This window comes from Stomoxys calcitrans, chromosome 4 (genome assembly GCF_963082655.1).
Source record: "Stomoxys calcitrans chromosome 4, idStoCalc2.1, whole genome shotgun sequence".
Taxonomy (NCBI): domain Eukaryota; kingdom Metazoa; phylum Arthropoda; class Insecta; order Diptera; family Muscidae; genus Stomoxys; species Stomoxys calcitrans.
In genome coordinates, this window is record NC_081555.1 from 18,201,479 (window position 1) to 18,217,620 (window position 16,142).

The 16,142-nt window shown below is 37.8% G+C and overlaps 3 protein-coding genes across 5 annotated transcripts; 2 read left to right on the forward strand and 1 right to left on the reverse strand.

Annotated features, from left to right (window-relative positions):
- Positions 1-5,674: 5,674 nt before the first annotated feature.
- LOC106087911 (small ribosomal subunit protein eS19A) lies at positions 5,675-6,591 on the forward strand. Its single transcript, XM_013253119.2, has 3 exons — positions 5,675-5,711; positions 5,993-6,063; positions 6,134-6,591. The coding sequence occupies exons 2-3, from the start codon at positions 5,993-5,995 to the stop codon at positions 6,531-6,533; spliced, it is 471 nt and encodes a 156-aa protein (XP_013108573.1). The 5' UTR covers positions 5,675-5,711; the 3' UTR covers positions 6,534-6,591.
- A 3,371-nt stretch (positions 6,592-9,962) lies between these two features.
- On the reverse strand, positions 9,963-10,536 carry LOC106087912 (probable small nuclear ribonucleoprotein G). Of its 3 annotated transcripts, none has more exons than XR_001221358.2 (3): positions 10,378-10,536; positions 10,056-10,311; positions 9,963-9,995 (listed from the first exon to the last, which is right to left on the reverse strand). XR_001221358.2 is itself a non-coding variant. In XM_013253120.2 (2 exons), exons 1-2 carry the CDS (start codon positions 10,407-10,409, stop codon positions 10,113-10,115), a joined length of 231 nt encoding a protein of 76 aa, XP_013108574.1. In that variant the 5' UTR covers positions 10,410-10,536; the 3' UTR covers positions 10,001-10,112. The 3 variants fall into 3 exon arrangements, 1 of the variants encoding a protein (XP_013108574.1); XR_001221357.2 differs by having other exon boundaries at positions 9,963-9,999; XM_013253120.2 differs by lacking the exon at positions 9,963-9,995 and having other exon boundaries at positions 10,001-10,311.
- Positions 10,537-11,407: 871 nt separating this feature from the next.
- LOC106087910 (serine/threonine-protein kinase PAK mbt) lies at positions 11,408-15,955 on the forward strand. The gene is made up of 4 exons (XM_013253118.2): positions 11,408-12,697; positions 13,263-13,383; positions 13,483-13,754; positions 15,282-15,955. Exons 1-4 carry the CDS (start codon positions 11,537-11,539, stop codon positions 15,753-15,755), a joined length of 2,028 nt encoding a protein of 675 aa, XP_013108572.1. The 5' UTR covers positions 11,408-11,536; the 3' UTR covers positions 15,756-15,955.
- Positions 15,956-16,142: the final 187 nt, after the last annotated feature.

Sequence of the window (16,142 nt, forward strand, 5' to 3'; positions counted from 1 at the left end):
ACTGCGGGCGACATGGGGTAGTGCCTGTCTTTCACTGGCTCGGCTCCCTCTATGAGTTTGATAGTATGCTTTTCCAGCTTGGTACACCCAAGCCCTTTTTCCTCGAATGAGTCAAATTCTTTAATGGCCTCGTTCAATCTGGCCTGTTGTTCTTCCGTCAGGACATGAGGTTTTAGCCGATGGTGCGCGCCTGAACTCCCGAAATCTTCGATGACTTTTTCCATATTAATCTCTTCTACGCCCAATATACCTGGGGCTAGATTAAATTTGCGCCAGAAGTCAATACCTAAGTAGAGGTTTTGCTCCAAATCTGGGCATAAATATAAGGTCATGTTTTCTTTATTATTTTCATATTCAACGGGACACTCGATCTTCCCAATCACTCCGTAGCTATGTCCGCTGGCTGTGGTGACATTGTTGTAAATCGGCTTTATTTCAAACGATAGCTCTTCAATCAATTCTCTGCATCCTCTGCCAAGAAGGCTTACTGAGGCGCCAGTATCCAACAAACCTCTTATTAATTTATCCTTTAAACGGATTTCGGCATATGCCCTAGGGTCATTGCCCTTTATTTCTGCACGATTTAATGTCTCAACTATCATACGCTTAAGCTTGCGTCTATCTGCGGTCTTTTGCCGAATTTTAAAGATACGCCTTGATATATTGCCTGCATTTTCATCTTGACCAAATATCCTGGCCTTAACATTATCATAATTTCTTTGTCTCTCTTCCATTGTTATATAGTGCCTGCGACTGGCATATGAATCATGGCATTTACAGTCTGTTCTAATCTTGTTTTCTTCTTCCTTCTTTTCAGATTCTGGATTTCGCCGAAATACTTCTACTTGGCGGGGTTTTCTGACGGACGTGTCTCCCCCGGGTTCGCCACGCCCCTCTTGCTGTTTCCCGATTGGCAGTTTTGGCATCTCGGGGTAATAGTATTTGGTCTGCCGCATCGGTAGCAAAACAATCCCCTTTCGGAGGATGGGCAATCCATAAACATGTGGCCCTCTGCACGACAATTCCAGCAAACGATGGTCCTATTTTGCTGAATGTTCGTTCGAATAGCCGAAATACATTCGGGGGCTTCCCGGTGCGTCTCGTGTTCGTCAAATTCATATTCGTCAAGGGCCACTTCATTGACATGTCTCGTAGGACGCGTGTGAGGAGCCACAGGCCTTGGATCTCGCCTTGGAAAATTCCTCTCGGCCTCTTTGCACTCAACACGCAGCATCTCTACGGTGGCGATGGACATCGGATAAACCACCATCTTAATATTTTCCTTGACATTTACCTTTATGATGCTAATCATGTCTTGGTCAGTTATAGGGTGTAACAAGCGAGATCTCAGCTGTCCCATGGCCTGGAAATACGCATCAACCGGTTCATTTGACAACTGTTTTCTGTCCACCAAGTCTCTCATGGCTTCGAACGCCGATTTGGTAGAGCGATATTGGCACAGGAGAGCATCCTTCAATTGAATCCACTGGGTGAAATTCCTTAGTTTCTGTGATTGCCAGAACCACTCCAATACGGGTCCAGATACTAATAATCTAAAGTCCCTTAAGATCTCCTCCCACGGGACTCCGTATTGCGACTGTAGGCACTCCAAGCGGAATATAAATTCCTCAACGGTGAGTCTCATTGTGTTACCATCAAAATTTATGCCGAATTTATCGACTCTTATGCGCAATCGATCATCATTCAAAGGTGGCTGTGAGTAGTTCGTGCTCGTTGAGGGTGGCCTGTCCCTTTGTGAACTAGAGCCCGAGGATCCAGGCTGGGACGCGTTTGTACTCATGCTGCGGCTACCCTGGCTACCTGTTCCGTTCGCGGCGTTGTTACCTGCGAGGGCCATACCCTGCACGGTTCTAACCAAGGTATCTAATGTCTTTCTTATATCATTTAACTCGTTACTAATCAGATTTTTCATTCTGTCTTCCAGAGCCCTGTCAGCCGTGTGACTCCTGCCGTTGCCGGGAGTCGAATAGCGTTCGCCACCACTGTCGGTTGCGGTTTGTGCCACGAATGCAGGACTAGCCACATCCCCCTGGGCAGGTTGTCGATTAATAGTAGAAGATAAGTCCCTAATCTGACCATCCTTACTAGCCACATTACTATTCAAACTGTTCATCTTCTTCTTCTTCTTAGTTTCACGATTATACCGTTCAGACTCCTCGTTGAATGTCGTTGGCCGGTCTCTTTTACTTTCCGAGCGAGACCTCGTATTCATCACCCAGAAGGTTTCCTACTCTAGGCTCTGATTCACGACGATATCCGTATTCGCTCCCCCAGATTTATTGGAATAATGTAAATCGGGTATTTCAATTCTGCCAGCCGTTATCTCTCAAACTTAAGACAGTATATACCACAAAAATGTATTATTATTTTTAATTCCCTTTCCTGGCAAAGGTTTACTTTCAATAGGGTTATAAATGTATCGTTATTTCCTTTTCCTCTCACTGTATAAAAAAAAATATACTAGCTATTAGCTCACCTAAATCAATCGTAAATTCAGTAAAATTCAAATCTATTCAAACTATTAGGAGGTTCACGGTTGTATTCTCAGAGAGATGTATGTGTTAGGAGTGTATCATATCGTATCGATTCAAGAAGTGTAAAAAAAATCCCAAAGAATATCTTGTAAAACATTGCACATCTATATGGAATACCTAAAATAGGACCATTGTACCATGGCAATTAACTTCTCTCCTTTCGAAACTAAAGTCCTCATGGCAATAAGGCCTTCTGACACTCTGACTCACGGCATCCATCCTACCGTAACGGCTATCATTCTTCGCCTGCCATAAATCCTACGTATGTGGTATTCCTTTTTCTAACGAATCTAACATATACGAACAAAACGGGACACAGGTCGATAACAAACACTCATAGTTACAAATATACAACTAGATATTGCATTTGACCCATTTTTATATTCTAAATCTAATCCTAAACTAATATATCTTAATCTAATATTGCACTTTAAACAGCCTCTCCCATGTAGGGCTGGATGCAATACCAACCAGACATAATTAGTATTTGACTAGATCGATTTGGGCTATTGAATCTAAAAATTTGGCTATTACCAAGTACGTAGATGACATTGCACTTATTCTCCTTACTCCTAGTACTAGTGACTAGAAAGCATCGATTTTAGATTGGGCGCCATTTCTGTTAGGACCACATACATGCGCTAACTTGGGCCTTCCGGCAGCTCTTCGGCCTCAGGGAGATCCTCAACCCACCCAAAACTAGCCTATGGTCTAACATCATTTTTTTTTTAAGGAATTCACATAAAATTTAACAACACAAACACTTACAAAACACACGGGGATACTCTTTGGGATTTGAGTCCTTTGGTGTTCCAGACCCACACTCTGCCCACCCTTCCATGGTCCATATGCTCCTTGCCTCATTTGGTATGGACCCCACTACCTCCCTCTACCACTTACTTCTCTCTTTCAACCGTTTCCCCTCCCAAACGAAAAAAAACTTACTCCATTTCAAATCTGTTAATACAGTACATAATATATATCTCTTTATTTAACTATAAAAAAAAAGAATCTAATTGAATCAGATAAATAAAAATACAAACACTAAATTCCCGTCTTTGCATTATTTAATTATGTTCTTTCTTTAAAAAAAAATCACAACAAACGCAAAAAAAAACAGATTAATCTTGCGGGTTCTACACAAACCTTTGGATGGGGTTCTGTGTCCAATGTGGACCGGATTACTATATCAGGATCTTTCTTTCCCTACCTAAATGAGCTCAGTTAAGTAGACGTTTTCCTATTTGCCTCAGTATTCAGGCTGTTGCAATAATAAAACCCTCTCACTGTTTTGTACAGTCCCTCACAAGTCACAAACAAAAAAAATTAATCAATTATTAAATCCTTAAAGCGTCAAAATCAAATAAGAATAAATTTATAAATGGTCAATAAAATTGTACATAAAATTGAAGATCATAAAAAAAAATAGCAAGTAAATAAAATAAAAAAAAATAAATGAAACTAGGTTATCTACTACTATGACTACATTAATATCATAACCAAAATAAATAGGGGTTGGAAAATAAATTGAATCGAGGCGAATTGCCTCTTTTACGCTCGCGCCTAACAGCGGGCTTTATTTCTGACTGTATGCCAGTCTTGGATCCTCTCGCAGTGTGGACTTTATGGGCTGTAAATCTCGTGGAACGTATATCGTCTCCACCGGGACACCATCTGTTCCCGAACAAAACAATTAATATACCAGCACTCAATGCGTCCCACACGTATATCACCCAACTTAGGTTGAAGTCGATGCTGCAATTGTTCAGCAGCTATGTGTCCCAACTTGGACAGGGTGTTCCACAACATGTACTTTTCTTGGTACCAATTTGGTGGTTACCCAAAACGTAACCCGGCGGAACGCCGTATGGACGAACGGACAGAATAAATTATGCACACGCTTACCGATGTGAGCTAGTCGCTTTGGCTTTCCTCCTAGGGCTTGTTCAATTTCAAGCAGAAAAATTTCTTCCGCAATCACCACGGCACCTATTGAAATTTACACACATTAACTCCTTGTACATTCATCGTCCTCTTATATACATCATTGATCCATTTAAACTCACTTATAAATTTGCCGTTTGCTTATTTATTTCTGCCTCCAATTATATATTTCCCATAAACAATCATCTATAGGGCACCACTAGAGCGTTAAATAGCCGCGAAAATCTGCATAAATTCGTTACCGCCGGGACTTTTTTCTAAAACCAATATGGACGATTTTGGCTACTATTCTCCTTTTTATAATCTCGGTTCTCCCACATTTCACATCTACTTTCAATGTGTGGGTTAGTTTCCAAAACTACTTTCTCTTTTTCTCAACTGAAAGTTGTTATTTTATTTTTTTCAATTTCTCATTTTTTTAAATTTCTCATTTTTTTGCCATTCCTCTACGTCCACCAGCTTTCAGGGATGGCACACGTACCAACCCTGTACCAATTAGTTCATCGTAGTGTAACAACGCCGGAACCAACATGACATCTGGCACTTGTACATCTACATAGCAGCGCAGCACCATTCATTCTTCATTTCTGACAAAACCCAAACGCATTAGCACATCAAGCCGGCAAGAAGACAATAAAACAAACCCTTGCCACATAAAATAGGAGAGAATCGCTGTGTGCACTGTCCATTGCCGTCAGAGGACTATTTAACACGGTCCCTGGCCTTACAAATGTGTCCTCGCCGTAAATTCTGCTGGCCCCAAAAAAAAAATTAGCTGCAAGAAAATTTGTAAACAATAGGTGGTGCATTTTGGCGTGATAACCAATTGATGGTTCACGATCCATGTGGTCAGCAGCCCTCACGCAACATGCATTTATGCTTTTGATGATATTTAATCTTTATGATAAATGATGATATATTAGGAAAATCGCCGATTGGGTCAATTGGTGGTGAACGACACCTGTTGACCACTACATATAACATACCATTAAAATATAACAGAAAGTTGCGACCCATTTTTACTAACGACATCTGCTTTGCTTTATCACCGAATATGATTGAAAAGGGGCGCCATCTGTATGTTGAAATATCTTATGGGAGTTATTTACGTTTTCCAATCACTTCCTAGAACCAGCCCGTCAACTGTCAAATATTAACTGCAGCCAACTTAACTCAACATGTCCTTTCTTCCGGTTCTCTCTGTCAAGCAAGGTATGATTGCTGAGAATTTTTAGAAATTTAATTAAAAAATTGCATTGTACACATTCAAAAATGATAAAAAGTTGTATATGACATGTGAACCATGTGTATGAATAGGAATATGTTACTATAGCCATGTGTAATTGCTGAATTTTGAGAAAAATGCTTTAAACAGTGCTGTCGAACGTGTGAACGTGTGTCATGTATGACGAAAACATTTTTGTGTACAATGTGAAATGCGGTTGTCTTTTGGATTACTTGTTAATTGTGGCAAATTGTTTTCTATTTTGCAGATGCCCGGCGTTACAGTAAAAGATATTGATCAACACGCTTGCGTCAAGGCTGTTGCCAGTTTCTTGAAAAAGTGAGTTAACAAACAGCGGTTGCAAGCTTATCGAAAATTTTAATATAATTTTTTTTTTTATTTTTAACAGGACTGGTAAATTGAAGGTACCCGACCAAATGGACATTATTAAAACCGCTAAATATAAGGAATTGGCTCCCTATGACCCCGATTGGTTCTACATCCGTTGTGCTTCGATTTTGCGTCATTTGTACCACCGCAGTCCCGCTGGTGTTGGTTCAATCACCAAAATCTATGGTGGACGTAAACGCAACGGTGTTCACCCATCCCACTTCTGCCGCGCTGCTGACGGTGCTGCTCGCAAAGCTTTGCAATCATTGGAACATGCCCGCCTTATTGAAAAGCACCCCGATGGTGGTCGCAAATTGACTCCAATTGGCCAACGTGATTTGGATCGTATTGCAAACCAAATCGTTTCCAAACAACGTGAAGCCACTAAAGTAGCTGGTCCTATTGTCATCTCTGAATAAAATATGTTGACAATTATTTGTTGACGGTAATAAAAAGATCCATACTTTTTTAAATTAAGTTTAAAACTTTTGTTTTGAAATCTTAGCATGAGCAGTGGGATTTTTTTGTAACTAATTAAAAAAACGATATGAACTTATCTATGCGGAAAATGTAAAAGCAAAATGAATTTACTTGAAGTATGGGTTCTTATTTTAGGCAAGTTCCTTTAATATATGTGCATGTTATGTAGTTAGTTAATAAGCAGCGCATAAATTGATAACTAATTTTTGTTATTCAAATACCATTAAAGTTTTTCTCAATTTACAGCCGTATCCGCATAAAAGAACTTGTTAAGGCTTAAACACTTCTCTTAAAGTTGATGTGTTTTTTTTTTGAGAAACATTTTTTAAGCTTAGCCTTCCAAATTCTTGCACAAGTTTTAAAATGTTTTCTTTAACTAGATCATTTCATCAAACTTTTAAAAAAACTAGGTGAATTATTAAAAAATGTAATGGGGTATAGGTAAGGTTACAGTAGCAGTCTGCATTAGACTCAGAGAAGGATACTGTCTTATTTTTATTCTAACACCTGAAATGTGGTCGCGAACACGCACATTTTATACAAACCCAGCTACTGCATTCAAGTATTTGAGAGAAAGATTCTTCGTAAAATATATGGACCAGTTTGCGTTAACGAAGAATATAGGCGACGTATGAACCACGAGCTGTATGATGACGATAGCATAGTTACTCGCTTCAAAATAAAACGGCTGCGTTGGCTAGGTCATGTTGTCAGAATGGATGAAGAAGCTACAGCAAAGAAGTCTTTTGAAGGCAAACACGGTGGTACACGCAAACCGGGAAGACCAAAAGCCCGATGGAAATATCAAGATGTGGGAGACACATCGAAACGGTGTCAGAGATTTTAGAATGAGCGCAGGAGATCGAGGCGCTTGGAACGCTATTCTACGTTCGGCTAGTGGAACAAATATTCTGTCATAGCCAATTAAAGTAAAATAAGCTACTGCATTCATCACCCGTTTCAGTTTTAGAAGATTATAGTCAAACGTTCCCGACGTTATCTCCAAGCTATATAAAAGCTGAGGCATTAACAGAGCGTGAGCAAGTCTGATTTTCACCCACGAAGGGAAATAAATAGCTGCCGAATACAACCGACGCAAAATGTCATAAACACGAGAATTGAGAGAGTCAATATGACAACCGAAATTAAAGTCTATCAATCACTATCCCCAAACATTTAATTCTACCAACAAAATTAACTCTAGAATTCCCCACAAAAATATCAAATCCAGGCTACGTCTGGGATCCAAACTGTAATGCCTTAGTTTGTGAAGGGTTATCATTAATGAAGAGTATAAACAGAACAGGTCCTAAAACCGATCCCTGCGGTACACCAGAAGAGAGGGGAATAATGCTATATAGAGCTCCATTAAAATCAACAAATTGTGACCTTTGAAATTCAACCCTTGAACCAGACAAACAAACCGCTTTAAAAAAGAATTATAACGCGCGAATGTTTGCATCTTCTAACTCAGGGAAGCTTTTATAAAAATAAGAACCTAAAAAGTGTAACTTCTTATAATGGCCTGTGCGAGACACGCCCACAACTTGTGCTCTTTAGTTCGCCTTTGTCCTCACAGCTTCTGTAGAAATAGTTTCGAGAGCAAGCTTTTTGTGACTCTTGACTTTTAATGGCGAGAGTTATCTTTGTCTACCAACATTTCTTTTACTTAAACATTGAGTTTTTCCCATTTTCAACACCAGACACTACATTGTGTGGCGTTTTTCCATGTAGCACAAGCACAAAGGACTTCGATGAATGGGGATTAAATGCATAAATTGTAGTTTTTATTAAATGAAGTAATACATGTTATAATATAATGGGTCGTATAAATATTTTGACAATTTCATTCGATGCCATTGTTTTGGACATCCAGTTACTTAGTAAATTGTAAAAAAAGTAGGCAAATCAATACAGCAATAAAAATTTCTATAACAAATTTGATCTTTGGCAATGCAACTAAAGTTGAATTGTAATCCATAATCGGCCAATAAGCCTATCAACATTATATGTGGATGTTGGGGTCACTAAAGAACTTGTCATATAAAACTTCAATATTCAAAAAATTAAATGGGGAAGTAATGATGCCAGCATAACCTATGCATCACTGTTGTTTTTCATAAACAGAGGATAACATTGACAAAAATTCGTTAAATATGTTCCTAGTTAAATGATATAACAGAAATATTAGACAAAACCTTTTCCCGGTACGGGATAGCTGTGAGCACCACACAGGCTGGAAAAATGAAGTTCGACCTGTGCGGTGTTCAGTGCTGTCACGATAAGCATAGCTGCGTCCATAGGATGCGGATAGTGGAATGCACCATATGGAGTAGCTGCAACGGCAGTCGCTGTATCGAGCGAAGAGTCTCAGTGGGAGGCCGGGAGGCACCAGCTCTTGCACAAATACTGAGTGCCTATGATGCTCGATATGACAAGGCGGATTATTGGCAGCGATCAGTCCTTTAGACCGGAACGAGCTTGTTCACCTAAAGGAGCTTGACGAGGATCGCCACCTCCACATGAAAATTTGGCTACAACAACAACAAAAACCTATTAAAAACTATCAATGCAAATTCGCATATTAATAAACATCAAAGTAATTGCAAAAAGGAAAATTACTTTCGTATTTTTGTTTCTTTTATTTTATTACATTTAAATAGAAGTATGGTAAGTATATAAGTAAGAAGTATAGTTTAAATAGTCTTAAAAAATATTACTTATACAAAATTTCTCTATTGAGCCTACGCAATAAGTTAGTAGTAATAAGAAGACATCTTTAAATCTAATATACCTTATATGTATATATACTTAACTTATCTTACAATCTAATCCTTATACAAAATTTCTCTATTGAGCCTATGCAATAAGTTTGTAATGATGTTAGTAATAATAAGAAATCTTTAAATTTAATATACTTTTTTATATAGAAAAAAAAATTAATTTATCTTACAATCTAATCCTTACACAAAATTTCTCTATTGAGCCTTGGCAATAAGTTAATTATTGTTAGCAGACATATCTTTCGAATTTACTCGTATTTTTTCTAACTTAAAACTAAACTTATAAATTAAATGTTTCCTTATACAAAATTTCTCTATTGAGCCTATGCAATAATTGTGAAAGCTTTTGCAGGCATACTCCTAAAATAAAATATGTAATCCTTATACAAAATTTCTCTATTGAACCTATGCAATAGGTTCTACGAAAGACTATAACCTAAATCTAGCTTGCTACACATTTGCAAACACAAAAATATATATACTCCTTTGTAGCATATCTTAAAAATGAAAGAAAGAAAATTTGGTTGCGACTTGTTACTGGATGTACATATCGCATTTGTGGATATTACAGCATAAAACTAAGCATTTACGGGTGTGGAAATCAACTGGACGCATTTCCTATCTAAAGACATTAAAGTTATCTTCGGTTTATTGATTTTTATTTTATTATACACGTACCATACAATGGATAACTTATGCTAATTGAACTGCTGGGTATTGATTCTCTCCAGAGCTTTAGACCCTGTCCAGTGCCTCCACCATTACAATGCTATTCCCACGAATTACCACCATTCCAATATTATTTCGTGTGCTATCTTTACATTCTTCGACTGTTTCGTCTAGTACAACGTTCATGAAAGGATCAAATCCCCGCAAAATACCGGCTACAGAGCGTCCTCCATTCAGTTTCAGGAGCATACGCTTGTCCATGTACCTAGTTAAAAACAAATTATATCAAAACTTTTCAATATTTAATTTATGGATGTCTATTTACACTTACTTTTTCAACTCTGGTGGATGGGCTTTAGACATTTTATGTTCTGGCAAATATTTTTGGAAATTAAAAGAACTGTAGCCAAGCAAAGCTTACCAATATTACAAAAACTAATGGCGTTTTTTAGAGATGGCTAGCGTGCTGTGAATGCAAAAATGAGTACGGCGCTAGTGAAAAATAATTAACGGCGTTCCGAACGATATTACTTTACAAAGGGTATTACATGTAAAAACGTGTCGTCAAAAACGTCTAAAAAACTTGTTTTTTGCTCCACAACCAAGGGGGATTTAAAAAGGTGGTCTCACATGAGCAGTTGTTAACCGTCGGCCAGGTTTGACGGTATTAAGATGTCAGATTTTTGCTTGCATTGTCAAAAAAGTCGACCAGCTTGATGGCAAGACGGCGGATTGAACGATATGATTTGTGGTTGTTGTACAAATGATACCACCTTTAATTGTTTCGTCATGCTCCACAACTTAAAAGGTATTCAAGTTAAATGGCGGTATGCTCCTCAAACGAAAATTTCAGTACCAAATACACGGTTAACAAAGCTATGCAATCGTTTAGCCAATATAAACAGACGTGCAAATTCGCAAAATTTTGCCCATGGACATTCCACTTAGGAACAGGGGCAGACGTATTCAGGAATAATCGAGGTACGTCTACACTGCCAATTAAATTCGTATTTATGGCTTATGTCAGCTGATATAAAGGAAACACAGAAGATTTGGTCACTAAAACCGATTTTATCGAGCAGTGTAAATGACAGTGTTTATAGCCAAAATATACGATAGTGATATATATTTATATTGTGCTAAAAAAAATAAAAAAAGGTTTATTTATCTCTTAAGGAAATTTGTCAAATAAACCTACTTTAAAGCTGCATTAAAATTTGTGAATTTAGGCTTATATAATTGATAATAACAAACGCCAAACTCTTTTGCCCTTATTGGATTTTTTCGCTATCGCTTTTTCTCGGCGCTGGCTCTTTAATTGGGGTTAAGCTCAAAGTCGCTTATTTTAGTGACGGCGCTAGTAAAACAAGAGCTGTCGACTACGGGAGGATTATTTTTTACGGAAAAAGTATTTATTTTTGCAAATTAGACGTATTTTTATTGTTTTTATACATTGTAAACCACCGAATTAATTAAAATTTAGTGCAAATATGTTCTCAAAGAAAAAGAAGAAGCCTTTAATATCGATGCCCAGTAATTTTGAGCATAGAGTGCACACGGGATTTGATAAACGGGAACAGCGCTATGTGGGGCTTCCAATGCAATGGGCTAGTATTGTAGGTAACAATCAAATATTGAAGTCAACAAATAGACCACTTCCATTGGTGGATCCATCTGAGATAACACCTACAGAAATATTAGATTTAAAGACTATTGTTCGACCTCACCATAACAATAACAAGGCAGATACGACATCATTAAATAGTAGCATAGCTGCGCAATCAACAATTGGTGGCGGAGGAGGAGGTTTGGGAACGGGTCAACATGTTCATGTTATGGGTATGGATAATGGGTCCGCAATGGGGGGTGGTATAGTATTACCCAAGACTTCTCATGTGGCGAGATCTAATTCCTTGCGAAGTTCAAGCCCGCCCAGAGTGCGACGTGATTTACGGGGAAATGCTAATGTGCCACCAGCTGTTCCGGAGGAGAGAGAGTCCATATCAAGTGGTGGCGGAGTTAATGCCATATCAACGACAGTGCATGGCATGAATTCAAACATTTCCGGATATAAGCCACAACAACAAATTGCGGGCGCAACTGCCCCCCACGGAATGTATGGTGGCCAACAACATGCAAATGGTATAGCAGGGGGTCCTTTGGCTGTACGTACAGACTTTAGCACCCAATCTGGAGCTGGATCGTTGCAGTTCCGTTCTGGAGCACCACATATGCATGGTCAACAAACATCGCCAGTGGGATCCATTGCCAGCAATACACGTTCAACTCATTCCCATATTTCTTCTCATTCCCATGGACATCACATGAACACTAATACAGCTATAATGAATAACTTGCCCATGTATCCCTCACCCCAAGGACAAATGCATGGGCAACCACCTCCAGCTCTACCGCCCCATGGAGCACATCATCAACAGCAGCAACTCTTGTCACAACAACAGCCTGGAAAACAATTATTGGCTTCAGACCAAAATCAAAATCCACATCAAATGCATTTACATGGTAAAACAGCATCGCGAGCTTCCAGTTCGAGTGGGGGTACAGTAGGCATTGGTGGCACAAGTGCAACTGGTGGTAGTACAGCAACAGCACCACCGCCTAAACAAGAGCCACGTCTAACACATGAACAGGTAACTAAAGTATAGTCTTATTTGTTTTTTTTTTGACGTTTTTAAAAGATAATACAATAGAATCCAATAGAGTTTCTATAAACTCTAATATGAGTACTTTAAAACAAGAAAAAAAAAAGGAGGCTTAACATGCTTAAGCACGCACCATAGATGCTCATAATATTTTATAAAAGCCTATAGAGACGAATCTGATGAAGTCCTTTGCTGTGAGTCCCAATCTTCAATACAACCTGAATGAATTTAAGTCCTTATGGCCCAACTTAGGCTACATTGCTACATAAAAAACGTTTACATCACCCGAAATCCCATACAATTATGTAGCTATAACAAACACATTTTCTCATTAATGTCACCGACATTTGCAAGTTTAATGACTTCTCTGCGGCAAACCCTTAGCATTGTTTCATATAGGAAAAGTTGTTTTTATTCCTTAATAGAATATTTAGAGGAATATGAATACAATTAAATATCATCCATAATTTCATAGGTAAAAGTTATCCTAAAACCAAAGGATAACAGGATAATTGAATATTTTCGTTAATTTTTTTTTTTAATTTTCTTTTAGTTTCGTTCTGCCCTGCAAATGGTTGTTTCCGCTGGCGATCCACGCGAAAATTTAGACAATTTCATGAAAATTGGCGAAGGTTCAACTGGCACAGTTTGCATTGCCACTGATAAATCAACTGGTAAGTGGTTACTTTTACTTGTTCCATAATTTTTAATTTTGCAAGCAATTTATTTTATGTTCTATGATAAAAACCAACTTTCGCCTTCAATACCAACAGGTCGTCAAGTAGCTGTTAAGAAAATGGATTTGCGCAAGCAACAACGTCGCGAGCTATTGTTTAATGAGGTTGTAATTATGCGTGACTATCATCATCCAAATATTGTTGAGACCTATTCAAGTTTTCTGGTCAACGATGAACTCTGGGTGGTTATGGAATATTTGGAGGGTGGTGCTCTAACCGATATTGTCACACATTCTCGCATGGATGAGGAACAAATAGCTACAGTTTGCAAGCAATGCTTAAAGGCATTAGCCTATTTACATTCACAGGTGCGTGACAAGAATTTGAAAGTTGATCTTAGTGTTTAAAAAGTATGCAGTATATTTCTATGCATGTATGCCGGCACATTTATGTTGGTGTCAGGGTGTGTGTGTGTGTTTGTCTGTAACCTAATGTTGCAGACATTTTTTTAATAGTCAAAACAACATTTTAATTCATTATGTGCTTTTATGAGGGATTTAATTGTTGTACTTTAACTAAATTTCTTGACCATAGTTGGGTGTGGTGGTAGTAAAACAGTAAGCTCATGGTGAGTTGTTGCTTTTAAACGTTTTCCAAAACATTAAGGGCCATTTGTATTGTGTTAATTAAGCAGAATATGCTAAAGTACAATTTGTAATATCCAGAAAAAATGCTTTTAGTAGCTTAATCAATCACTCTCCCTAGATAAGGTTAGATTGAAGAGTGTGCGGATATTAATCCGCCCTATACCACTATGGACATACGCCTATGCCAGTAATCAGCTTGTTGTGCGCTCCAATTATTAAAAAGTAACCTCGAAAAAGAAAATCGGGATAGCTGTGAGCACCACACAAACTAGAACATTGAGTTCGGATCTATGCGGTGTTCATTGATGTCATGAGATGTTTAACTGCGAGCTACCGGGCGCGTCCATATGTTGCGGATAGTGGAATGCTCCATACGGAGCAGCTGTATTTGCAGTCGCGGACAATCAGCGGTATCGAGTGCAGAGTGTCAGTGAGAGGTCGGGTGGCACCGGCTCTTACACAAATAGTGTGCCTATGATGCTCGATAGGAGAAGGCGAGTTATTGACGCCTTTAAATAACCAATGGTCACCCTGTTCCCGCGGCGATCAGTTCTTTGGACCGGAACGAGCTTGCTCATTGACCCTCAATTCTCTTAAACCATTTTGAGGAATTTTTATATTTTTTCATTATTTAAAGTAAATATAGTAGTCTTTTCTTCAAAAATTTTTAAGGAAAACATACTTAAAAAATTTATTGGAAAAAAATCATAATTAAAAAAAAAATTTCGGAAAAAATCATAATTTAAAAAAAAAATTATATTTGAAAAAAGTTTGAATTTTAGAAAAAAAAAGTTTTATTTGAAAAATTTTTGTTTTTAAATAAAAAAATGCAAAATTTTTTCTTATGATTTTATAAGCAACTAATAAAATGAACGTTATTTTATTATAATTATTCCCATGAAGAAAATGGGTCTATCGTAATAAAATGGGTCTAACTATTTGCATATATTTAGAAACCATCAACACACCAGAAATGCTTCCAAAAACATTGCTCCTATAAGTTTTCGTAAAAAGATTTGTTTGTATTTTTAAGCTTTTCAAAATTGCTAACTTTTTGTTTTTTCGGAGAAACAAGGCTTTATATCGCGAGAAATTTGTTTAAATATTTGCATTCGTCCATTTTATGCCAATGAACCTCTTTCTAACTCGTTCAGGAAATTCACTTATATAGCTCAAATCGACACTCTATTTATTGTAAATTTGGCAAACATTTTTTTGCAAAATACTGAAGGATTCTCTTTCTTTTAGGGTGTAATTCATCGCGATATTAAATCTGATTCAATACTCCTGGCAGCTGATGGACGTGTGAAATTGTCCGATTTTGGTTTCTGTGCCCAAGTCTCTCAAGAGTTGCCGAAACGCAAATCACTGGTGGGCACACCGTATTGGATGTCTCCCGAGGTTATTTCACGTTTGCCTTATGGACCCGAAGTCGATATTTGGTCGCTAGGCATAATGGTTATAGAAATGGTGGATGGTGAGCCACCCTTCTTTAACGAGCCGCCATTACAGGCTATGCGACGCATACGAGATATGCAACCACCAAATCTAAAGAATGCTCATAAGGTGTCACCACGTTTGCAATCTTTTCTGGATCGTATGTTGGTGCGGGATCCAGCGCAGAGAGCAACGGCAGCTGAATTATTGGCTCATCCTTTTTTGAGGCAAGCTGGACCACCTTCTCTACTAGTGCCCCTTATGCGTAACTCAAGGCAGCATTAAAATAAAAAAAAAATACAAAAGCTTCAAAGTGAAAATTTCTTTTAGTGTTGTAATAAACCACTATGGCTACTTAATTAAAATATCCGTTTCCTGCCTACAGGCATAAAATACACATTCCCCCCACTTACAAGAAAAGTATTGTTCTTTTATTACCCAAATGTATTCATATTGGCAGTACTAATACCTACATATATATTTTTTGATATATAAATACATTATATTCAGTGTTATATCTTACATCTTTTTGTTTACTTTTAATTATGTTTTATTTATGATTTTATTTTGGCATTTATATGTTTAGTTTTTTTTTATATAAATATTTAAGAATGTTTGTATCTTTTTTTATGAAGTGTTCGTGTTTAAGGGATTGCCGTTAAGAAGAAACAA

Coding starts and splice junctions, on each gene's coding strand:
- LOC106087910 (XM_013253118.2), top strand. CDS start 11,537: ATGTTCTCAAAGAAAAAGAAGAAGCCTTTAATATCGATGCCCAGTAAT. Junction 12,698..13,262: donor CACGTCTAACACATGAACAG/GTAACTAAAGTA, acceptor ATTTTCTTTTAG/TTTCGTTCTGCCCTGCAAAT. Junction 13,755..15,281: donor TAGCCTATTTACATTCACAG/GTGCGTGACAAG, acceptor TCTTTCTTTTAG/GGTGTAATTCATCGCGATAT.
- LOC106087911 (XM_013253119.2), top strand. CDS start 5,993: ATGCCCGGCGTTACAGTAAAAGATATTGATCAACACGCTTGCGTCAAG. Junction 6,064..6,133: donor GTTGCCAGTTTCTTGAAAAA/GTGAGTTAACAA, acceptor TATTTTTAACAG/GACTGGTAAATTGAAGGTAC.
- LOC106087912 (XM_013253120.2), bottom strand. CDS start 10,409: ATGTCTAAAGCCCATCCACCAGAGTTGAAAAA. Junction 10,312..10,377: donor CATCCACCAGAGTTGAAAAA/GTAAGTGTAAAT, acceptor GTTTTTAACTAG/GTACATGGACAAGCGTATGC.